At 44.2% G+C, this 24,982-nt stretch overlaps 1 protein-coding gene across 3 annotated transcripts in view; it reads left to right on the top strand.

Moving 5' to 3' along the window:
• The first annotated feature begins 47 nt into the window (after positions 1 to 47).
• The window catches only part of Pisd (phosphatidylserine decarboxylase), a 36,271-nt gene continuing 11,336 nt past the window's right edge, over positions 48 to 24,982 (top strand). The window contains exons 1-3 of one of the 3 annotated variants that reach the window (XM_048343348.1): positions 48 to 286; positions 7,456 to 7,535; positions 13,736 to 13,911. In XM_048343348.1, the coding sequence (XP_048199305.1) occupies positions 222 to 286; positions 7,456 to 7,535; positions 13,736 to 13,911 (321 nt within the window). In that variant the 5' untranslated portion in view covers positions 48 to 221. Of the gene's footprint in view, positions 287 to 7,455; positions 7,536 to 13,735; positions 13,912 to 24,982 lie in introns of those variants that run through there. The other 2 variants (XM_048343349.1, XM_048343351.1) reach the window with 2 other exon arrangements.

Raw genomic sequence — 24,982 nt, 5'->3', positions numbered from 1 at the left:
CTCTTCCCGCGCACTCATCCTCTCTCACCAGCCCCCACCTTCTTCCCCCAGGTGCCCAGCTGCGGAGGTGGGCCGTAACCGTAGGGCGGAGTTTGGTTCGGTTCCCAGCCCTCCCGGGTTCCTGACTGGTCCGCTGTACTCGAGCTGCGTGACGTCACAAATGCGCACCGGGTGCATCGGAGGGGGCGTGGCCCGCTAGAGGAGGAGGAGGAGGAGACAAGATGGCCGCGTCCGTGCGGCAACCGTGTGTGCGGTTACTGCGCCGGGTCGCGCCGTGGCGGAGCAGGTATGGCCGCGCGGGAGGTCGGCGTGGGGCATGGGTTCTGCCAGGGTCAGGACCGGGGAGTGGTTTCTCTGTCACGGGCTGAGCCCTGAGGAAGGCTTCACCGGGGACGTAGCCACCTTCACCCCCCCCCCCCCCCCGAGCTCGGGGCTGGCACTTCTGCCATGGGGTAGGGCTGCTCGGATTTGGCCAGGGTGTGGCTTAAACGTCCTGGCATTGCCCTTTCCAGCTAAGAGGAGTGTCCAAAGGGGGGGGGGGGGAAGAATAGGCTGCCAGCCCATAGCCAGAGTCAAGGCAGAGCCCAATGCCCTTTTCTCAGGTGTACCTGATTAAGGGCGGTTCTTCGTCTTTGAAGCCAGAAGTTTAGATTTGACAGTCTTAGAATGCTCTGGTAATGGAGTTGGGTCTTGCATTAATCTGGTAACTTAATAGCCCCAAGATTCTTAGAGATGGAAGAGTTTCCGAGAAGCGGGGGAAGCTTCCAAATTCTGCTTGCTCTCTTTTTGGAATTGAGATTTGAGGCCCGGAGTGTGTGAGGGATTTGCTCAAGTTCATCTGCCAATTAGTGGTAGAGCCAGGGGACCACCTAGGTACCTGTTTCTCTCTGGTAAGGATCCCTCTCCTCCTTCCTAGGTTGCCCACTTAGTTATGGTACAGAAATAGCATCCGGACTCTCATTTAAAAAGTGGATTACAGTGTAGGTAGTCCCTGACTCACAGTCGGCTACTAGGTGTCATTTCTCAAATGTGGAGAGTTTCGAGAGATGGTGTTTCTGGCGGAATTCATTTTGTCAGTGTTGACCAAAGTTTGCTTTGTGACAGGAGGTGATTTGTCTCTGTAGTTTAAGAGAGTAAAAGGATTCCAGATTTGGAATGAAAGGGAACGAAAACCATGGGCGGCCTTGCTGTGAAAACTTCTCTCTTCCATGTTAACCATTCAAAAATGATATCGCTTTCTCACAAGGGAGCTTTGCAGTGTGGTAGTTGGTAGCTATTAGGATTTGAAGAGGAAGTTGTCTGTATCTTCAGTGTTTTTCCAAGGTGTGCTGTTTATGAGTCACCCATGAATCCATTTAAAGCATATAATAAAATGAGCTGGGCATGGTGGCACATGCTTATAATTTCAACACTTTTGAGGCAGAGAAAGAAGAATCAAGATTTGGAGTTAGCCTGACCCACGCTGTGAGTTTGAGACCTATATGGGCAACAAGACCATGCTAGAAGTCTTTAAAAAAAAAAATGACACATTTATTTTTTGGTTTTGCTTTTCTTTAATGATGGTAAGGAGGATGTGCTTCTCACCATCATTTATAAAGGGAAAGAACAGAAGCCTCACTTTAGTACCAGTGTAGGAAGATAAAACTAGATTGTGTACAATGAGTGGGAGGGAAGTGGATTTGCCTACCATAAGAGGAACTCTAATTTTCAGAGGTATTATATGGCTACAGCGAAAATCCAAAGAATAACATTTCCATGTGTTTTAAATAAATTTAAGTAATTTGTTTAAAATAATTTGTTTATGAGATGTATAAATGGAAGTTTGGTTTTGCTGGGATAATATGCTAGAACAGGAAAGCAACATCTTGGATCATAATTTGGGACCATGTTTCCCAAATTCATTTGATGAAAGAATGGCCTGGGGTGTTCACTTATTAAAAATGAAGATTTGAAGCCAGGCACTGATGGCTCATTCCTGTAATCGTAGCTACACTGGAGAGTGAGATCTGAGGATTGTGATTCCAAGCCAGCCCACGCAAGGAAGTCAGTGAGACTATTATTTCCAACTAACTACCAAAAATATGGGAAGTGGAATTTTGACTCGTGGTAGAGTGCTACTCTTAAGCAAAAAAGCTCAAGGACAGTGCCCAGTCCCTGAGTTCAATCCCCACAATTAGCGCGCGCGTGCACGCACACACACACACACACACAAATAATAAAGAAAAAGAAGGGGCTGGGAATATGGCCTAGTGGTAAAGTGCTCGCCTCGTATACATGAAGCCCTGGGTTCAATTCCTCAGCACCACATATACAGAAAAAGCTGGAAGTGGTGCTGTTGCCTTGAGCAAAAAGAAGCCAGGGACAGTGCTCAGGCCTCGAGTTCAAGCCCCAGGACTGGCAACAAACAAAGAAAAAAGAAAAAGAAGAAAGGATTTCCAGATGTGCTTTCACCTTATTGTTAGGTTAGGATTCAGTGGTATGGGTTGGGGCCCTGGCAACTGCAGATATTAGATTGATTCTGAGGTACAAACAAGTCTGGACAATAGTCCTAGGGAGTAGCTGCCTGTGCATAAATTCTACTCAGCAATATTTATGACATCTTTACTATAAATCACACTGCTAAGGACCATGGGGCAGGAGGGAAAGGATGAGGGATAAAGAATTAGTAGAAGGGGGCTGGGAATATGGCCTAGTGGTAAAGTACTCACCTCGTATACATGAGGCCCTGGGTTCTATTCCTCAGTACCACATAAACAGAAAAAGCCGGAAGTGGCATCGTGGCTCAAATGGTAGAGTGCTAGCCTTGAGCAAAAAGAAGCCAAGGACAGTGCTCAGGCCCTGAGTTCAAGCCCCAGGACTGGCAAGAAAACAAAAGAATTAGTAGAAGGGGGCTGGGAATATGGCCTAGTGGCAAGAGTGCTTGCCTCGTATACATGAGGCCCTGGGTTCGATTCCTCAGCACCACATATACAGAAAATGGCCAGAAGTGGCGCTGTGGCTCAAGTGGCAGAGTGCTAGCCTTGAGCAAAAAAGAGCCAGGGACAGTGCTCAGGCCCTGAGTTCACTGCCTAGGACTAGCCAAAAAAAAAAAAAAAAAAAGAAGGAAGAAGACTTTTGGTACTGATTTAGACCTTTCCATAGCTCCCCTGCCGTGTGTGTGTGTGTGTGTGTGTGTCTGTCTGTCTGTCTGTCTGTCTGTCTGTCTTGGTACTGGGGGTTTAAACTTGGGGGCTGGTTCTCAGGGGCTTTTTTTGCTCAAGGCTGGCACTCTACCACTTAAACCATACCCCACTTCTGGGATTTTTTTGCTGGTTAATTAGAGATTTTCCTGCCTGAGCTGGCTTTTGAGACTCAGTCCTTCGACCTCAGCCTCCTGAGTAGCTAAGGATTATTGCTAGTCTCTAGCCAGAAATTTGATAACCTTTTAAAAGCAGGAAAGACATAGGAATGTAGTTAAAATGGTACCATTGTGGGGGGATGTTAAAAACATTTTATGGGGCTGGGAATATGGCCTAGTGGCAAGAGTGCTTGCCTTCTACACATGAAGCTCTGGGTTCGATTCCCCAGCACCACATATATGGAAAACGGCCAGACGGGGCGCTGTGGCTCAGGTGGCAGAGTGCTAGCCTTGAGCGGGAAGAAGCCAGGGACAGTGCTCAGGCCCTGAGTCCAAGGCCCAGGACTGGCCAAAAAAACACACACAAAAAAACATTTTATAACCATGGTGCTTTGGAGACAAACCAGTCAGGGTAGATACTAGCCATAGAAAATTGATAGAGCTATCCCAGTTTGTGCCAGCTGAATATCAACTCTTGAATTTCATAGTACTATGTGAGTTTCAGGCTCTGGGGCAAAGGTTTTACATGATTTACATAATTATAATGAGGAGGATCCTGTTTTTACAAGTAGAGAAATTGAGACCTAGATTTAACTAAAACCAGCTAGGATTACAGGTATGATCCAGCCAGCATCTGGAGTTCCTGAGCATTTTTTGCTCAAGGCTAGTATTCTACCATCTGAGCCACAGTTCCACTTTCAGCTTTTTGGTGGTTAATTGGAGATATGAGTCTCATGGACAGCTCTAGGCTGGCTTTGAACTAGCTGCTCAGACAGTAGCTAGGATTCAGGCATGAATCACCAGTGCCTGGCTGTAAAAAGCTTTTAAAATAATTTTTCCAGAAGTGGCGTAAGTGATGGAGCGCTAGCTTTGAGCTGAAGAGCTCAGGGATAGAGCCCAGGCCCAGAGTTCAAGCCCCACAACTGACTAAATAAGTAAGTAAATAAATAAAATAAGCTTGCCAATAAAAAAAAAGACTTAACTAAAACATTTCCTAAACTCACACACAGTTGCTAAGTGGCAGAGCTGGGATTGGAGCTTCATCATGAACTTTAGTTACCTGTTTACAGGAGGCCCGCATGATTCGCTTTGTACAAGACACAGCTGATGGAACCTAGCCAGTCATCTCTGGTGTTTAATCTTACTGTTGAGATTGAAGTCCGGTGAGAAACAACGTCCCAGTGTTCACTGAGGGAAACAAACAGTAAGCAAATAAGCGGCACATCTAGAATCTGTTCTTTTTAGGTAGTGAGAAGTACAAGGGAAAAAAATAAAGCAAGGTAATTAAGGAGGTTAGAGAGTGCTCCAGGGCTGAGAATGTGGCTTAGTGGTGGAGTACTTGCCTAGCATGCATGAAACCCTGGGTTCCATTCCTCAGTATCACATAAACAAAAAGCCAGGAGTGGCTCTGTGGCTCAAGTGGTACAGTGCTACTAGCCTTGAGCAAAAGAAGCTCAGGGATAGTGCCCAGGCCCTGAGTTCAAGCCCCAGGACTGGGAAAAAAAAAAAAGTGCTCCAGAGCAAGTCTTGGGCAAACATTGGTCAGGAAAAATCTGAGGAGGAAACATTTGATCAGAGAATTGTAGAATGAGCTTTGTAGGAGAGGGCTGTGGCCATACAACAAGCAGCTAACGCAGAAGGACAGAATGGGATACACATGTGGTGTGTGCAGAGTGGCAAGAGGGATGAGTGAGGAGGATAGGGGATGCAGCTGGAGATGCAAGATGTCTGCAAGGTAAAAGGTCTAGTCTCTGCTTCTGGTAGTTTCTGGTGATTTATTTTATTTTTTTAGTCATGGGTCTTGAACTCGCTCTGGGTGCTGTCCCTGAGCTTTTTTTTTTTTTTTTTTTTTAATTTTTTTTGCCAGTCCTGGGGACTTAACTCCGGGCCTGAGCACTGTCCCTGGCTTCTTTTTGCTCAAGGCTAGCACTCTACCACTTGAGCCACAGCTCCACTTCTGGCTTTTTCTATATATGTGGTTCTGGGGAATTGAACCCAGGGCCTCATGTATATGAGGCAAGCACTCTACCACTAGGCCATATTCCCAGCCCCTGTCCCTGAGCTCTTCAGCTCAAGGCCAGTGCTCTACTACTTGAGGCACAGTGCCACTTCTGGTTTTCTGTGGTTAATTGGAGGTAAGAGTCTTACAGACTTTCCTGCCTGGGCTGGCTTTGAACTGCAATCCTCAAATCTCAGCCTCCTGAATAGCTAGGATTATAGGTATGAGCCACTGGCGCCTGGCTATATATTTGGTCTTTGTCTAAGGAGAAATCAAATCTTGTTTTGTTTAAAATGTTATCTTAAAAAGTGGTGGTATTATTTTGTCTGGTACTGGGATTCAAACTTAGGACCTTACACTTGGTAGACAGGTACTTTTCTGCTTGACCTACATCCCCAACTCTTTTGCTTTCTCTTATTTTTCAGATAGGGTCTTGCTTTTGCCCAGGCCTGGCCTTAGATTGTAGTTCTCCTAACTTCATTTCCTATGTATCTTGGATTATAAGTGTGTACCTACACACCTCATTTGTTTTTTAGATAGGACTTCAGTTCCCCCCCCCCCCCCGCCCCCGGCTTTGAACCATTCTCCTTCCAGTGCTGAGAATACAGGTGTGTACCACCACGTTAGGCCCCAAAACATAGTAAATGTGCTTGTGTGTGTGTACACTTCTTTGTATCTGATACTTTACAGTAGTTCTAATCTCAAGCATTGTTTTAAGCTGGTTGTTAAAAACCTATCTGTGCTTTACTTGCTTGTATAGTTAGGTATTGCTACTGAGGGGTGCATCTAAGTTTTCTCAGTGACATGCAACAAAGAAGAGAAACTGAATCAGAAATGATACATTCTTAGATAGTGAAGTTGTAACCATAATAAGTAATGTTTTCTCAGACTGCTTGAAACCTGTGTATGCTGTCATGTGGCTTTTGTAGCAAAGCAGACACGAAAGATGATTTAAAACCCGTAGTACATACCTGTTATCCCATAGTGGCTCAGCCACTGTGTCATCCCAGCTATGATTGCAAACCTGAGAGAGGCAGCTAATTATATGTACCTGAGGAAGAAGCAAGAGTCTAAAATAAACACAAGAAAAGGCTGGGAGTGAGACTTTGTTGTAAAGTCCAGCAAGCACAAGGCTCTGAGTTCAAGCACCAATACCACCCACAATTCTTCTTTTAAATATTAAATTTTATTGAGTTTAAAGTCTAGTGCTGGAGCAGGGGCAGGGACAGAAGCATAGCTGGGTAATATTAGCTACTTGGGAGGCTGAGATTGAGAAAATTATGATTCAAGGCCAGCTGGGGCAATATAGTTGGTGGGACTCCATCTGAACCAGTAAGAATGTGGGTGCAGTGGTATCTGCCTTATCCTAGCCATGTAGGAAATATAATAGGAGGTTCACTGTCTAGGTTGGCCAGGGTAAAAGCTAGGTCCTCTTTGAAAAATTGTGCTGGAGGTGTGGCTTGAGTAGTAGAGTGCCTTATGCCCGTCTACGAAGGCCCTGAGTTCAGCCTCTAGTACTGCCAAACAAAGCCAACAACAACAACAACAAAAAGCCTTCATTGCAAAATAGTTTCATACTCACAAAACATTATAAAAATAGTAGAAACTCTTAAGTACCTCCAAGTTAAATTTCTCAATTATCAGTCATATTTTCTCTCTTCCCTAATGTGTATGTATAATATGCTCTATTTTGGTCCAAAACACTTCATCTTTAGGTTAGCCTTTATTCTTACAAGCATTTTTTCTTTTCTTTTCTTTTTTTGTGTGCCAGTTCTGGGGCTGGAACTCAGGGCCTGGGCACAGTCTGTCCCTGAGCTTTTGCTCAAGGATAGCAGTTTACTTTACCACTTGAGCCAAAGTGCCACTTTAGGCTTTTTCTGTTTCTGTGGTACTAAGGAATCTAACCCAGGGCTTCATGCATGCTAGGCAAGCACTCTACCACTAAGCCACATTCCCAGCCCAAGCAGGTTTTCTTATATAATTATAGTGAATGATCAAAACAAAGAAATTGACCTTGATACAGTACTATTCTGTTCTATAGTCAGATGGTTTCAGTTAGTCCACTAATATTTTTTAATCTTAATAAAATATTTAATGGTTCATTTTTGGTTGATTCCAGCCTCTGTCACTGTGAAAACACTGCCATGAGCCATTTCTTGTGGTCCTTACAGAAGTTGCCTCTTCGAGCTTTAAATACAGGTAAGGAGCCATTGGAAGTGGTGCTGCCCTCTCTGTCAGTTTGCCCAGCTCTAAGTTAGGATAAGCACAGGGTTGTTAGAATGAAATGAAACTGAATATGTGAAAGACATATAGTATATGCTGTGCAGTCTCTGAAATCTTGGCTGTATCACTTTTACTGGATGTATAGAATTGTGCTGTAGCACTCTTGTTGGCATTGAAGTTGTTTTTAGGTTTATTCTGTCATGGAAAATCCCTGTAGTAACATAGCTTTGTGCATCTCAGGATGAATTTGTAGAGGTAAAAGATCTGGCTCAAAAATTTCTGTGTATTGATGAGATAGTGGAAGCAATCAAAAAGTCTTCCAATAAGGAAAAGCCCAGGCCCAGATGGATTCACCACGGAATTCTATAAGACTTTTATAGTTTCTTTTTGTTTTGTTTTGTTTTTGCCAGTCCTGGGACTTGAACTCAGGGCCTGAGCACTGTCCCTGGCTTCTTTTTGCTCAAGGCTAGCACTCTGCCAACTTGGGCCACAGTGCCACTTCTGGTCTTTTCTATATATGTGGTACTGAGGAATCAAACCTAGGACTTCATGTATACAAGGCAAGCACTCTTGCCAGTAGGCCATATTCCCAGCCCCCTCTATAAGACTTTTTTTTTTTTTTTTGGCCAGTCCTGGGGCTTGGACTCAGGGCCTGAGCACTGTCCCTGGCTTCTTTTTGCTCAAGGCTAGCACTCTGCCACTTGAGCCACAGCGCCACTTCTGGCCGTTTTCTGTATATGTGGTGCTGGGGAATCAAACCCGGGGCCTCATGTATAAGAGGTTTAAAGAGGAACTAATACCCATATTCCCAGCCCCCTCTATGAGACTTTTAAAGAGGAACTAATACCCATACTCTTCAAGCTCTTCTGTGAAATAGAGGAGAGGGAGCAATCCCAAACTCATTCTATGAAATCAATATCACATTCATCCCCAAACCAGGCGAGGATCCAACAAAGAGAACTACAGACCAGTCTCTCTGATGAACACAGATGCAAAGCTCCTCAGTAAAATATTAGCCAACAGAATCCAGAAACGAATTTAAAAAACCATACATTATGACCAAGTAGGCTTCATTGCACAGATGCAAGGCTGGTTTAACATATGTAAATCAATAAATGTAATTCACCACAGAGCCAAGGTTAAGAACCACATGGCTATCTCAATTGATGCTGAGCCTTTGACAAAATACAACATCCATTCATGTTAAAAGCTCTGGAGAAAATAGGGGTAGAAGGAACATTCTTTTTATTTATTTATTTATTGCCAGTCCTGGGGCTTGGGATTCAGAGCCGGAGCACTGTGCCTGGCTTCTTTTTGCTCAGTGCTAACATACTACCTCTTGAGCTACAGCGCCACTTTCAGCTTTTTCTGTTTATGTGGTACTGAGGAATCGAACCCAGGGCTTCATGCATGCCAGGCAAGTACTCTGCTGCTAAGCCACATTCCCAGCCCCAAAAGGAGCATTCTTTTTTTTTTTTATTGTCAAAGTGATGTACAGAGGGGTTACAGTTTCATATGTAAGGCAGTGAGTATATCTCTTATCCAACTTGTTAACTCCTCCCTCATCCCCACCCCCAACCCCCTCTCCAGGAGAATTCTTTAAAACAATAAAAGCCATATATGACAGACCAACAGCCAATATCATACTAAATAGGGAAAAACCAAAACCATTTCCCCTAAAATCAGGAAAAAGACAAGGGTGCCTACTTTCTCCACTCCTTTTCAGTATAATTTTGCATCCTTAGTCAGAGCAATAGGGTAAGAAAAGGACTTTAAAGGGACCCACAAAGGAAAGAATAAATTAAACTATCCTTATTCACAGATAACATGATCTTATACCTGAAAGACACAAAAAACTCCACTCCCAAACTCCTAGAACTAATAAACCACTTTGGCAAAGTAGCAGGATACAAAATTAACCCATGAAAATCATTAGCCTTTCTGTATGCCAACGATGTACAAACAGAAGGGGAAATCATGAAAACAACTTCATTTACAATAGCCTCAAAAATAATAAAATATATAGTATTTAACCTAATCAAAGATGTAAAGGATCTTCTTAGTAAAAACTATAAAAATCTAAAGAGAGGGCTGGAAATATGGCCTGTGGTAGAGTGCTTGCCTCGCATACATGAAGCCCTGGGTTTGATTCCTAGCCACATATGTAGAAAAAGCCAGAAGTGGTACTGTGGCTCAAGACGTAGAGTGCTAGCCTTGGGCAAAAAGAAGCCAGAGACAGTGCTCAGGCCCTGATTTCAAGCCCCAGGCCTGGGGAAAATAAAATCTAAGGAGAAAAATCAAAGAAGACACCAGGAAATGGAAAGACTTTCCATAATCATAGATAAGTAGAATCAATATTGTGAAAATGGCCTTACTGCCAAAAATGATATACAAATTCAACATAATCCCTATCAAAATCCCAATGATATTCTTTACTGAAATAGAGAAAACAATCCAAAAATTCATAGAACAACAAAAGACCTAGAATAGCCAAAGCATTCTAGGCAAAAGAAGCAATGCAGGTGGTATCACAATACCAGATTTCAAGCTTTACTACACAGCCATAATAACAAAAACAGCTCGGTATTGGCACACAAATAGACCCGAAAATCAATGGAATAGAGTGGAAGATCCAAAAATAAAATCACATACTTACAGTCACCTGATTTTTGACAAAGGAGCCAAAGACCTGCATTGGAAAAAACATAGCCTCTTCAAGTATTGGTGCTGGGAAAACTGGGCAGCCACATGCAGAAAACTGAAAGTGGCACCCAGCCTGTTAGATGCACTAACATCTAACTCAAAATGGATTAAAGACCTTAATCCAACCTGAAACTCTGAAATTACTGCAAGACAGAGTAGGAGAGACACTAGAACTTACAGGCACAGGCAGGAACTTCCTGAACAAAGGCCCAGGAGCACAACAGATTGGAGAGAGACTAGACAAATGGGACTACATTAAAATAAAAAGTTCCTGCACAGCTAAAGACATAGCTACTAAACTAGAAAGACAACCAACCAAATGGGAAAAGATATTCACCAGCAATGCATCAGACAAAGGTCTAATATCTATCACAATACAAGGAACTCGAGACTAATCCCTTCCCATACTAATAAGCCAACCACTAAATAGGCAAGGGAACTAAAGAGAGACTTCACAAAAGAAGAAATAAAAATGGCAAAGAAACACAATGTGGAAATCATCATTCCTGGCCATAAAGGAAGTACAAATAAAACAACTTTGAGATCCCACTAGTCAGAATGGCCTATATTCTGAACTCAGACAAGCACAAATGCTGGCCGGGATGTGGAGAATGAGGAATCCTATTGTACTGCTGGTGGGAATGTAAACTAGGACAACCACTCTGAAAAGCAGCCTGGAGGTTCCTCAAAAATTTAAACATAGACACCCTACCACCCACCCTACCACTCCTAGACATCTACCTTGAGCAACAGGAACCAGGATATGACAAGGATACCTGCACCTCCATGTTTATTGTTTCACTGTTCACAATGGCCAAGATAGGGAAACAACCCAGGTGCCCCACTACAGAGGAATGGATTAAAAAAATGTGGTACCTATATACAATGGAATTTTACACAGCCATTTAAAAGGATAAAATAATTTCAGGGAAATGGACTAGAACAAATCATGTTGAAGCGAGATAAGCAAGATCAGAGATAAAGGGTACATGGTCTCTTTGATATGTGGGTGTTAGATTTAAAATGCAACAAGATACCTGTATACAACATTGTATATTGTATACATGTCTACCTGACCTAGAGAAGGGAAAGAAATACAGGGCGTAAGATATCACAAGAGGGGGCTGGGAATATGGCCTAGTGGCAAGAGTGCTTGACTCATATACATGAAACCCTGGGTTCGATTCCCCAGTACCACATATATAGAAAATGGCCAGAGGTGGCGCTGTGGCTCGAGCAAAAAGAAGCCAGGGACAGTGCTCAGGCCCTGAGTTCAAGGCCCAGGACTGGCAAAAAAAAAAAAAAAGATATCACAAGAAATGTACACACTGCCCTACTATGTAACTGTACCCTTTTTGTACAACACCTTGTCAAAAAAATTTGTGTTCAATAAATAAATAAATTAAAAAACAAAACATAACCCTCCTGATCTCCTGATCTTGAGTAGTGAGAATGACAGGCATGAGCCCCTACATTTGGCTCCTAAAATACTACTGAATAAATTCAAGTAATATGCTTGAGTTACAAGTTACATCATTAACTAAGTGCTAAGATTGAGATTTGATTGACCTCTCAGTGGAATACAATAGCTCAAAAACTATGTATGTACGTTCATATAAGACTACTGTCGACATATTGTCTAATATCGATATTACATTTTAAGCCCTAGGCAAATTTTCTTTTTTTAATTTTCATATTATTTTTATTAGCATATATTATTTGTACAAAGAATTTTTTCTTTTTTTATAATTTAATTTATTTACTAACTGAACACAAATTTTTTTGACAAGGTGTTGTGCAAAAAGGGTACAGTTACATAGTAGAGCAGTGTGTACATTTCTTGTGATATCTTACGCCCTGTTTTTCTTTCCCTTCTCTAGGTCAGGTAGACCCTAGGCGAATTTTCTTGGGCGTAGGCCACGTGGCTACTGTATATGTTCTTGGTACATTGTGTATTGTATATATGTCTACCTGACAGGGAAGGGAAAGAAAAACAGGGTGTAAGATATCACAAGAAATGTATACACTGCCCTACTATGTAACTGTACCCTTTTTGCACAACACCTTGTCAAAAAATTTGTGTTTAATTAATAAAATAAAATAAAAAAAAAGATACCTGTGTACAGTGAGACCAAAAGAGGACAGTCTTGGGAAGAATGCACCAAATAGTAAGACCCAAGCACCTTTTCTTTTTTTCTTTTTTTTTTTGCCAGTCATGGGGCTTGAACTCAGGGCCTGAGCACTGTCCTCTTCTTCCTCTTAAGCCACTGCGTCACTTCTGGCTTTTTCTATATAGGTTGTGCTAGGGAAACAAACCCAGAGCTTCATGCATGCTAGGCAAGCACTCTACCACTAAGCCATATTCCCAGCCCCCAAGCACCTTCTCATATGCACATAAAATAATATACAGACCAAAAAGAACTCCAAAGATAAGGATACACAGGACCTTCATTTGTCTTATCGGTTTTTTTTTTTTTTTTTGGCCAGTCCTGGGCCTTGAACTCAGGGCCTGAGCACTGTCCCTGGCTTCTTCCTGCTCAAGGCTAGCACTCTGCCACTTGAGTCACAGCGCCGCTTCTGGCCGTTTTCTGTATATGTGGTGCTGGGGAATCGAACCTAGGTCCTCGAGTCTCCGAGGCAGGCACTCTTGCCACTAGGCTATATCCCCAGCCCTGTCTTATCGTTTTTACATGACTCTATATTCTTCATATATGGTGCATACATGTGCACATCTAAGGGAAGCTGGGAGGAGGGCACAGAATGAGTGGAAAGAGGGTGGGGAAAAAAATACAGCAGAGAGGCCTAACAACTGCAGTGGTTATTGATGAAAGTTAACTAAGCAACTCAAGGGTGGTGATGGAAGGGAGGGGATGAGAGAGAAAGAGGGAACAGATGATACTAGGCAAAAGGAAAGAAATGTACGTATCACCTGATCTGGAAGATTTTATTGTTAATATTTGTAGAATTCATAAGCTTTTTGGATTAGAATGATGATGTGCATTATTGGGAAGGTTAAAATGGGTACTGTGAAATTTATTTAGTTTCCTAATAAAAAAAAAAGCTCGAGACCTTGGGTAAGGGAATACTTACCCTATTCTCTGCCTGTGCCTGCAGTAACCCCCTCTACTAAGTCATGTAGCCCCTGTCTCCTTGGTCAGACCCTATAAAAACATTGACTCCAACTCTGCACTACCACCCCCCCAACCTGTGTTCTTTGCTGTTATATTTCAGTAAACAGTCCTCAACTGTAGAAGATTGGAAAATAAAAATTCTCTGTATTTGACATTTTGGGATTTGGGGACAGGAGGGTCTTGATAGTAATTCAGAGATGCAACAGATGCCCTAAGGATCTAGTCACCTCTCTGACCACTTCTGAGATGCACTGGCTTTTCCTGGTTCTCCTGAGGTACTCTGTGTATGACTCCTTATTCCTTTCTCCTAGGCTCAACGTTTTGTTTTTCTTTTTATTACAGGTTCCAGGAAAGTTCACACTGCTTCTGCCCGATCCTTGTACCTGCTGCGCCCCTTCCCCATTCTACTGCTGACAGGTGGCGGGTATGCAGGGTACCGGCAGTACGAGAAATACAGAGAGCGGGAGCTGGAGAGGCTGGGATTGGAGATTCCACCCAAACTGGCCGGTCACTGGGAGGTAGGCAGAAGGCAGAGCTGCCATCTCGTCCTGCACAGTCATCATTCTCTAAACTGCCCCAAAATGGAAATTTTGAACAAGTCACAATTGCTTTCTTGAAGCCAGTGACTCCAGTGGGTTTTGGCCAGATACAAGAGCCACGAGTTTGGTGTCATGTCGAGCTTCCTTCCAGTCCCCCCACCTACTCCTGGGCTCATGCTTGCCTTTATGCATACATCTTGGCTCTTCTGTGCTCTTCTCTTGTTGGTTTGAGGAGGCTGAAAGTATGGGGCTTTTGTGATGTGGATTAGCTCCCACCAGGAACCAGACTGCAATGATCAAATTTCCTTATCATTATTGCTCAAAATGCTCCCCACCGCTCACACTCAAAAAGTAGGGGCAGCTTGCAATGATTTTCATATGTAATCCACCTATGGTTGATAAATACGGAAATTCAGCATAAAGATGTAAAAATGGGGGCCGGGAATGTGGCTTAGTGGTAGAGTGCTTGTCTAGCATGCATGAAGCCCTGGGTTTAATTCCTCAGTACCACATAAAACAGAAAAAGCCAGAAGTGGTGCTGTGGCGGTAGAACACTAGCCTTGAGCACAGAGAGGCTCAAAGGACAGAGCCCAGGCGCTGAGTTCAAGACCGAGGACTGGCCAAAAAGAAAAAAAAAAGGTGTTCACTTCATAATTCAGTCCAAGAAAACTCTCAGATAGCGAAGGAGCAGTGTTGGAGCCCAGTTGTCTAGGCAAAGGTGCAGGGGACACTTGGACTTACCATCTGGAATGGAGTGATGCATTTGGGTTTCCTCTTGGCCTTCACTGACACAGCTGAGTCCAATCTAACAGGACTGTCAGTGGTGGGCAGCTGAGTCCTAATGGTGAGTTCCAGCCAGGCCCTTGGTGAATGTGTGAATTGGGTATGTCACTTTTTATCTATTTTCTTAAACATTCAAGATTTATTTATTTGATACTTCCTGAGGGTTTGAATTCAGAGCCATGGTGCTTTACTACCTGAGCCACACCTCCAACATCACTCCTTTTTTTTTTTTTTTTTTGTAAAGCAAGGTCTCATAAAGCTGGCCTAGAACTCTAAATCCTTTTGTCTACATCTTCCCACACATTGGGATTACAGTTGTATGCCAGCACACTTTCTTGTGTCTGTTGTAAAAGTTGAATTTGAACACAACTTTTGAGATTCCTTTCAGCTCCAGAACAGTTTGTCTAGAAATCTCTGTTGCCACTGACATTCCATGGTAAAAGATGACTCCTTCCAAAATTCTTTTGAGACTTTTGTTAGGGCCATTTTCTTGTAGTAGAAATCCAGTGTAATGATTTTACTTGGTTTTGTGGGTTTTTGGTGCTGAAGATTGAACCCAAGGCCTCATACATGTTATTCAAATGCTGTGCTCACTGAAGTACACTCCCAATCCTTTAAAATTTTATTTTATTTTTATTTTTGTTGGTTGTGGGGCTTAAACTCTGGGCCTGGGCACTGTCCCTGAGCTCTTCAGCTCAAGGCTAGCACTCTACCACTTGAGCTTCAGCACCACTTCTGGTTTTTCTGGTGGTTAATTGGAGTTAAGAGTCTCACGGGCTTTGAACTGCAGTCCTCAGATATCAGCCTCCTGAGTAGCTAGGATTACAGGCGTGAGCCACCAGTGCCTGGCTTAAATCTTTTGAGATAGGTCTTCCTAAGACCTGGCTGGTCTTGAACTTGTAATTATTCTGCTTTAGCTTCCCAAGTATCAGTGTTTACGTGCCTGCATCACCACTCCTGGCAGAGTCCTATAAAACTGTGACTTAGTCAACCGCACATGCAGACTTACTCATGCGCCTGCCTCTGACTTGTTTTTATAATCTTAGATGTTATAAAAATCTAACCCCAGATTGAAAAACAACAACTACAAAACAAAGTTTTCTGGTAGTACATCACAAATTCTTTTGAAGAAGAGTCAAGTGACTGGATCACACTTTCCAGTTGTGCAGTGCTGACTCCTTCGCCTTTGGTTGTTTCCTCTGAAAACACCCATCAGGCCAATAAAGTCTTAAGGGTGGGTAATACCGGGCTATGACCATCTGACCCTGTGTAAGTGGTAGATCTGAGCTAGTGTCCTGCTAAGACTCACCCTATGAGTTTCTATTCTCCCAAGAATTCCCATTCTTTTCAAAGGCATCCCAAGAAAGTAGCTACAGTTATATGCATGAGTTGCTGGCACTTGACTTTAAGTCTTTAGACAGAGTCTTGATCCTTCTGTCTCAGCTTCCTGAATGCTGGCATTACAGGTATGCACCACTTTGCCTGGCTCTTCTGTCAGACATTGTAAAGTCATACTTATATCTTATGTTTGAACAGTACCTAACATTTCAGTCCACTCTTTTGTTAGGATTTTGCAGCAGCCCAGTATGGTGGGCATGGCCGATGTTCTCACCACTTCATGAAGAGATAGTTGTCAGCAGAGTAGGCTCCGGAATGAAGAGCTGCCATCATCAAATTTCATGGGCTTCCAACAGTGTTATGTTGCTAGTAAAAGATGTTGTGAGTAGCTGGGTGCTGGTGGCTCACACCTGTAATGCTTGCTACTCAAAAGGCTGAGAGCTGAGCATCAGAGTTCAAAGCCAGCCCAGGTAGGAAAGTCTGTGAGACTCTTAGCTCCAATGAACTGAGTGTTAGCCTTGAGGAGCAGTGCCCGAGCCCTGAGTTCAAGCCCCAGGACCAGCACACATACACACACACATAAAGATATTGTTAGTATACAGGTTTGACAGTGAAAAGGAGAACTGGAGGCCAGTTGCCTACCCACCAGGACCTGCCGTAGGATGGAAGTTCCTGCATTTTCCAAGGGCCGTAGAACTCTTGGAAGTGTGGTGTGAATTTGAGTGTACTGACCAGCAAAGTTTTCTGTGGTAGTGCCTGTGAGTGTTCACATCTCCTCTCACCCCCACTCAGACATAGAGCTTGTGAAGAGTTTATACCCATATCTTTACTTAAGCCTAATTTATTTCGTCCAGCCTCTCCTAGTGCTACTTCGCCATGACTGCTTCTGGAAAGTATTATCACCCCTGTAGGGGCCATCTGTCCCTTTCTTCTGCTATTATAAGACATCAGCTTGCCCTCTGGCCTCATGTTTTGAACTCAGGTAGACTAAAGTTGAATTACTCATGCTGCAGGTATTTGGGAAGGCCTTTATCATGTGACCTTAATCCAGTAGCATCTCTTTGCTCACTGGACAAGAAGTGGGAAGATGCCAGGAGGAAGTGCTTTGTACCTGGAAAGCACATTAGCATGAAATGTGGGGTTGGGGGTCATGACCCTATCCTAGTTCTTGGAGAAGGGAACACAAGGAAAAAGACCTGGACATCTTGTCATTCCTCTCCTCACCTTGCCCCTGTGGTGCTGGGGATTGAACCCAGATCTTATTTGCACCAGGCAGAGAGCTCTACATACCACCTGAGCTACATCCACAGCCCCTCACCACACTTCTCTTCCCTACCTGTCAGTCATTGGGGCTTCTCTCCTGTGTGTCTGTCCATTTGACTTTGCTCATTACCGTGCCACTTTGCTGTCTGTCCTAATGACATTCCTTCTTCCCCTCCACACAAATCATTCCATGTTTTGGTGAGTTAATGCCCATCACAGTCTCAGGAATATTGCTTCTCTTTTCTCCTGTCTTCTTTCATCTTGCCTTTCCCTCCCACTAGTAAAATAATACTATACCTAAGTTCATGCTGCCATAACAGTAACTGTCTCCCGTAGCCCCGGGCACCCAGTGTACAGTTCACTGGCATTAAGTACATTGCTGGGGGCTTACAGGACTTGTCATCACCCCCATCAGATTCCATTAAACAGTCAGTACTCCCCACCCTCACCTGGTAACTACTTTCAGTCATCCTGAATCTGCCTGTTCCACAGACCCCACAAAGTAGAGTCAGGCCTTGTTTTTCCTTTTGTGTCTGGCTTTCACTGAGTATAACGTTTTCCAGGTTTGCCCATGTTCATCTGTGGACAAGCCTCAGTCAGTATTCCTTTCTTTTTCCTAGCTGAAACATGGGGGCAGATGGTCCTTACGTGGGTAGTAACAGCTCCCACAAGCGGTCACTCCGTGTGCACATGCATGAATATGCTCCACAGCTCGTGCCCCATAGTTAGTGGACATGTTGTATTCATCTGCAGTCCATGATCCGCAGATTTGGCTGCTGTCCACACTGTACAAGGATCTGCTTAGAGCCTCTTGGCAGTTTCTTTGAGTTAGATTTCGGCACAGGATTACAGGGTCATAGGTAATCTTGTGTTTAAATTTTTGAGGAAGGACTGAACTTCCACAGCCACAGAACCATTTTACATCACCATCAGTAATGCATAAATGTTCTTAGCATCTTCTAGGTAATAGTCATGTTAAAGGGTGAGAGATGGGTGTCTGAGTGGGGTTTGCTTTGCATTTCTCCATGGTTGGTGATGTTGCACATTGGGTCCCATGCTTATTGGTCATTTGTATACTGTATTCCCTCCCTTTATCCATAGTTACACTTCCAAACTTTTATCCATCCATGATTGTTCTAAACTTTTTTTTTTTTTTGCCAGTCCTGGGCCTTGGAGTCAGGGTCTGAGCACTGTCCCTGGCTTCTTTTTGCTCAAGGTTAGCACTCTGCCACTTGAGCCACAGTGCCACTTCTGGCCGTTTTCTATATATGTGGTGCTGGGGAATCGAACCCTGGGCTTCATGTATACGAGGCAAGCACTCTTGCCACTAGACCATATTCCCAGCCCCTGTTCTAAACTTATGAAATGGAAAATTCCAGAAATAATACTCATTAAAAATTTTATTTTTATTTTTTTTTGCCAGCCCTAGAGCTTGCACTCAGTGCTTGAACGCTATCCTTGGCTTCCTTTCCAGGCTAGCTCTCTACCGCTTAAACCACAGTGCCACTTCTGGCCTTTTCTGTTTATGTGGTGCTGAGGAATCAAACCCAGGGCTTCATGCATGCTAGGCAAGCACTCTACCATTAAGCCACATTCCCACTCCCCCCACCCCCCCCCCCCGCATTTTTTTTCAGGTGTGTCAGTCATGGGGCTTGAACTCTGGGCCTGGACACTGTTCCTGAGCTCTTCAGCTCAAAGCTAGCTCTTCATCACTTGAGCCACAGGGTCACTTCTGGTTTTCTGGTGGTTAATTGGAGATAAGAGTCTCACGGACTTTCCTGCCCGGGCTGGCTTTGAACCATGAGTTGCAAATCTCAGCCTCCTGAGTAGCTATGATTACAGGCATGAGCCATCCGCGCCTGGCTTAAATAATTTTTACTATAGTATGTATTCTTAGAGTTATCTTGTGGTTTTTATTATTATTGATTGATTGATTGATTGATTGTGGTAGTGGGGCTTGAACTCTGGGCCTGGGTGCTGTCCCTGAGCTCTTCAGCTCAACGCTAGCTCTCCATCACTTGAGCCACAGGGTCACTTCTGGTTTTCTGGTGGTTAATTGGAGATAAGAGTGTCATAGGCTTTCCTGCCTGGGCTGGCTTTGAACCACAATCAGATCTCAGCCTCCTGAGTAGCTAGGATTACAGGAGTGAGCCACTAGTGATGCCCATCCTGTTACTAATTTATAAATTAAATTTTATCCTAAGTATGTGAATATCAAGGAAAAAGAGCATACGTATGGTTTGATATTCTTCTTGGTTTTGTATATCTGCCAAGGTTTGGGCTATATCTCTGTGGATAAGGAAATGTATATTCAAGTCCTTTGCTAGTTTTTGGTTTGTTTGATAATCTTGGTTGAGTTTTTTTACTTCTTTATATGTTCTAGATAACAATGCTTGATCTGATATATGACTTGCTCCTGTTCTATGGGTTGGTGGTTGTTGTAGGGAACAGAGCTGACTCCATCTTGACTAGAGAAACATGGTAGGAAATGTTGGGGGTGGGTAGATTAGGTCAACCTGACCCCAAAATTATGCTTCTGTAAATGGCTTGCTTTACAAGTTGCTTGCTCTACCCCCTGCATCAAGCCCCTACATCTGTGCTACGCTTTTACCTTTATAAACCCCAATTTGAGTACTGCTCAGGGTCACAGTGGCAGCTCCCGAGTCTACACTGTGTCCCTGGCTGGTCAACCTGCTTTTCACTGTCGCAGTTCAGCTCCCGAGTCTGTGCTGCGTCCTGGCGTCCATTTGCTGTATGCTTCCCCAATAAACCCATCTTTTTGCTTGAGACTGTCTCTGAGTGGTGGACTCTTGGAGGGACGGGGAACCCCCTTCCTCGAACCCCATAACAGTTGTCTGCTTACCTTGATAATGTCTTTGGGTGCATAAACATTCTAAACTTTGCTATTCTAATTTATATATTTTTCCTTTTGTTGTCTGAGCTTTGGTATCATATCCAGGCAATCATTACTAAAATTTGAAGTTGTGAACATTTTTCCTCCCTCCCCCCTCCTTCCTTCCTTCCCTTCCTTTCATGTCGTTCATGAGCCTTGAACTCAGGGCCTGGGCGCTATCTCTGAGCTCTTTTTGCTCAAGGCTAGTGCTCTACCACTTTGAGCCACAAGCACCACTTCCGGTTTTCTGGTGGTTAATTGGAGTTGAGTCTTATGGTACTTTTCTGCCCATGCTGGCTGGCTTTGAACCACAATTCTCAGATCCCAGCCTCCTGAGTAGCTAGAATTTACAGGCGTTAGCCACTGGCTCCTGGCTCATTATTTAGTTAGTATTGGTCCTGGGCACTATCCCTTATCTATTTTGCTCTAGGCTAGTGCCCAAACACTTGAGCCAGAACTCCAATTCTGGCTTTTTTTTTTTTTTTTTTTGGCCAGTCCTGGGCCTTGGACTCAGGGCCTGAGCACTGTCCCTGGCTTCTTCCCGCTCAAGGCTAGCACTCTGCCACTTGAGCCACAGCGCCGCTTCTGGCCGTTTTTCTGTATATGTGGTGCTGCGGAATCGAACCTAGGGCCTCGTGTATCCGAGGCAGGCACTCTTGCCACTAGGCTATATCCCCAGCCCAAAATTCTGGGTTGTTTTTTGTTTTGTTTTGTTTTGCCAGTTCTGGGGCTTGGACTCAGGGCCTGAGCACTGTCCCTGGCTTCTTTTTGCTCAAGGCTAGCACTCTGCCACTTGAGCCACAGCGCCACTTCTGGCCGTTTTCTATATATGTGGTGCTGGGGAATCAAACCCAGGCCTTCATGTATACGAGGCAAGCACTCTTTCCACTAGGCCATATTCCCAGCCCTCAATTCTGGCTTTTTGTTGGTTAACTGGAAAGTCTCACAGACCTTTCTGCCCAGGCTGACTTTGAACCTTGATCCTTAGATCTCAGCCTCCTGAGTAGCGAGGATTGTAGGTGTGAGCCACTAGCTCCAGCTTCTTTGTTTTCTTTTAAATGTTTGTTGTTGCTGGGCACTGCTGATTATAGAGATGTGAGCCCCTGGTACTCAACTGTCTTTGATTTATTTTAAGCTAAATTATAAACATATTTATTAATTTATTTGTGTCAGCACTGGAGCTTGAACTCAAGGCTTGAACTCACTGTCCCTTAGCTTTTTCTGCTCAAAGCCGGTACTCTACCACTTGAGCCACACCTCCACTACCAACTTTTTTTGCTGGTTATTGGAGATAAGTCTTACGGACTTTCCTGTCCAGGCTGGCTTTGATCATCAGACCTTAGCCTTCTGAGTAGCTAGGATTACAGGCATGAGCCACCAGCACCCAGCATTAATGTGATATAAGAGAAGGACCTAATGCCATTCTTTGCATAGGATATCAAGTTTTTTTACTACCATTTATTTTGATATTGCCCTATCCCCTTTGAGTGGTCTCAAATCTCTTGTGGAAATTAACCTTGTTTTCTCTTAAATGACAGAAAACAGGGACAACAGTCCCATCTCTTTTCATCCTATGGCTAGGTGGCTTAATCATGAGCTTTCTTTTCTTTTTAGTTGGTCATGGGGCTTAAACTCAGTGCCTGGGTGCTGTCCCTGAGCTCTTTTTTGTTTTGTTTTCTTTTTGGCCAGTCCTGAGGGTTTGGAACTCAGGGCCTGAGCACTGTCCCTGGCTTCTTTTTGCTCATGGCTAGCACTCTACCTCTTGAGCCACAGCACCACTTCTGGCATTTTCTGTCTATGTGGTGCTGAGGAATTGAACCCAGGGCTTCTAGCATGCAAAGCAAGCACTCTACACTAGGCCACATTTCTCAGCCCTCCCTGAGCTCTTTTGGTCAAGGCTAGAACTCTACCACTTTGAGCTACAGTAACACTTCTGGTTTTCTGGTGGTTACTTGGAGGTAGAAATTTCACAGACTTTCCTGCCTAGGCTGGCTTTGTATCATAATCCTCACTCAGATCTCAGCCTCCTAAGTAGCTACAGGCATGAGCCACCAGTGCCTGACTATGTGCTTTATTTTTCTTGCCTTCACTTCTTGTGTTTGTTTCTAATGGATACAGATGTTTCATACCTTGCCTTTTTTTTTTTTAACCTTAAACATGTTGCTCTGGGGCAATGTTATAACACTGTATAACAGTACTTTGAATAGCTCTCTTACCACAGTGCCCTCAGCATCCTGGTTAATGCCTTGGGGATAGAATCTCCATTTGCAAAAGGTATGGATACCTTTATGATTTGTGGTATGTTTGGTTTTAGAATGATTATTTTCATTTGTAGTTGGCCTCTTGTGCTACATGCCCCATTCTAGATATCCATGGATGAACACAGTTCCTTTCTTCTTGCTACTTCACTTAACAAACCTTTCAGTTCCTTCAGGCCCAGTGGAGACCCTAGGACCCTACTTACAAATAAAACCTAGAACTTCCCTTTTTATGGATAGGACAGATGAGAGACAGTTTGCATGCACACACTTGTGAAATGGCTGAAATGCTTTGAGGAAATCTTGAACAGGTAAAGGACACAGGTACATACACAGGATTTTTTTGGCCAGTCCTGGGCCTTAAACTCAGGGCCTGAGCACTGTCCCTGGCTTCTTTTTGCTCAAGGCTAGCACTCTACCACTTGAGCCACAGTGCCACTTCTGGCCATTTTGTATATTTGTGGTGCTGAGAAATCGAACCCAGGGCTTCATGTATAGGAGGCAAGCACTCTTGTCACTAGGCCATATTCCCAGCCCACAGGATATACTTTTTAAAGTAGTTTTCTCTGTTTGTTCTTTGCCCTATAAAATGAAAGGAGTTCTTAAAATCTTTTTTTTTTTTTTTTTTTTTTTGGCCAGTCCTGGGCCTTGGACTCAGGGCCTGAGCACTGTCCCTGGCTTCTTCCTGCTCAAGGCTAGCACTCTGCCACTTGAGCCACAGCGCCACTTCTGGCCGTTTTCTGTATATGTGGTGCTGGGGAATCGAACCTAGGGCCTCGTGTATCCGAGGCAGGCACTCTTGCCACTAGGCTATATCCCCAGCCCCGAGTTCTTAAAATCTTGACCATTAAGCTCTGGTCATTTCAGGACTGAAGTAGCAAATGCTTTGAGCCCAAGTGAATCTCTCGGGCTGCTGATTGTGGGATCCTGTCACTCCTTATCATGATTTCATATAGAAAAAGTACAGAAAAAGGTCCCTTTAAAAGTGGTCTAAGACCAGGGCTATATTACAACTTGACCATTAGCTGTAGAGCAGGGTCATATGACCATATGAACTTGTAGGTCCAGCTATACTGGCAGGGGCTAAGACAGGAGGATGTCTTGAGTCTGAGAGTTCAGCCTGGGCAATATAACATGACCCTGTCTCAAAAACAAAACAAACCACAGTTTGGGGTCTGTGAGAAGTCTTCATTAGTAAATACGTAATCCCTCTAAAAGGTTGCTAAGAACTTTTTAACTAGATGGAAGTCTGCAGTGTCTGTACGCTCAAGTTATTACCTGCCAGGGGTGTGGGACAGTGCACATAGTATGGTGACTCTTGGGCTTTTTTTTGTGTTAGTATTTAGGTGACCTGAAGACCACGCAGTATGACATCTGGTAATAACTCTCTCAGTCTCCAGTATGTCTCTCTTCCCTGACTGCTGTCCAGTAGACGGCAGCACCAGGGTAGGAAAGCTGGGCTGTGAAGGGTTGGGGGAAGGGGCGGCATGCGAAGGCAAAGCCAAGGACACTTGCCCCTGTGTGAGCATTGCTTTCTGATTTCTACCCTTGCGTAGTGCATATCCTGCAGAATCCTAGCTCATGGAAAGGAATAGGACAGATCAGTTTACGCAGTAAGTCAGGACCCCACAAAAGCACCCCATTCCTCCTGTCCCCTATGCTGGCCTCTGTATAAGTAACCCTCTGTGCTATTGCATGTACTATGGACATCCATCAGACATGGCTGAACACTTTTAAACCTGATGTACTTGAGAACATACATGTGAATGCCCAGCCCCTTCCTTGCAGGTAGGGGCAGAGATTTCATAAGCACTATTTGACATGGTGCTCAGCAGGAGTGGTGTTGAGAAAGCGTGGTGGGTGTCACCATGTGTGGAAAAGCCGGGGACTGGACCTGAGGATGAGCAGCTTAAAAACAAGGCCAGGCTGCCGGGCTGGGAGGAATCCAGGGGTCTGGGTTCCTTCCACGCTACCCCTCCTCAGTGCCTTTAAATTGCTGCCACAGGACCCTGCATGGCTCCAGGGGCTTTCTAGACGTTGTGTGGTCCCGTGGGGCTGACAAACATTCCTGAATGGGAGAGGGATCTATTGGCAGGATTGAGAGAACTTGTTGGAGGCCCCTTCATGCATGCCCTCCAGGAAATGAGACTTTGCTGTGAGCATCCACCACTTCTGTCCTATGGCTCGCTGTTTCAGTTTTCTGTCCCCTGACACAGGGCAGGGAGTAGGTGAAAATCACTCAGTGGAGCCTGCTGAGTCACCTGGTGGCACTAGATGGCAGTCCCTGCCCAGAGGCCCAGACGGGTGGGAAATGTTAAGGACTTAGTGATGACCTCAAGGAACCTCTGCCAAGGTGGGAAAGTAAACCTAAAGAAGTAAATCTAAAGTAAACCCCAAGAAATTAACATTTGATTTTATTGGAAATTCAGCAGTGGAACTGAAAGAGTGTGGTGAGGGTCTGGTTGGGAAGTGGGATAGGCTGATCTCAGGGCAGACTTGGGGCTGGCTAGGGTTT

This window comes from Perognathus longimembris, chromosome 3, assembly GCF_023159225.1.
Source record: "Perognathus longimembris pacificus isolate PPM17 chromosome 3, ASM2315922v1, whole genome shotgun sequence".
Taxonomy (NCBI): domain Eukaryota; kingdom Metazoa; phylum Chordata; class Mammalia; order Rodentia; family Heteromyidae; genus Perognathus; species Perognathus longimembris.
This window is presented reverse-complemented; position numbering and strand designations above follow the sequence as displayed.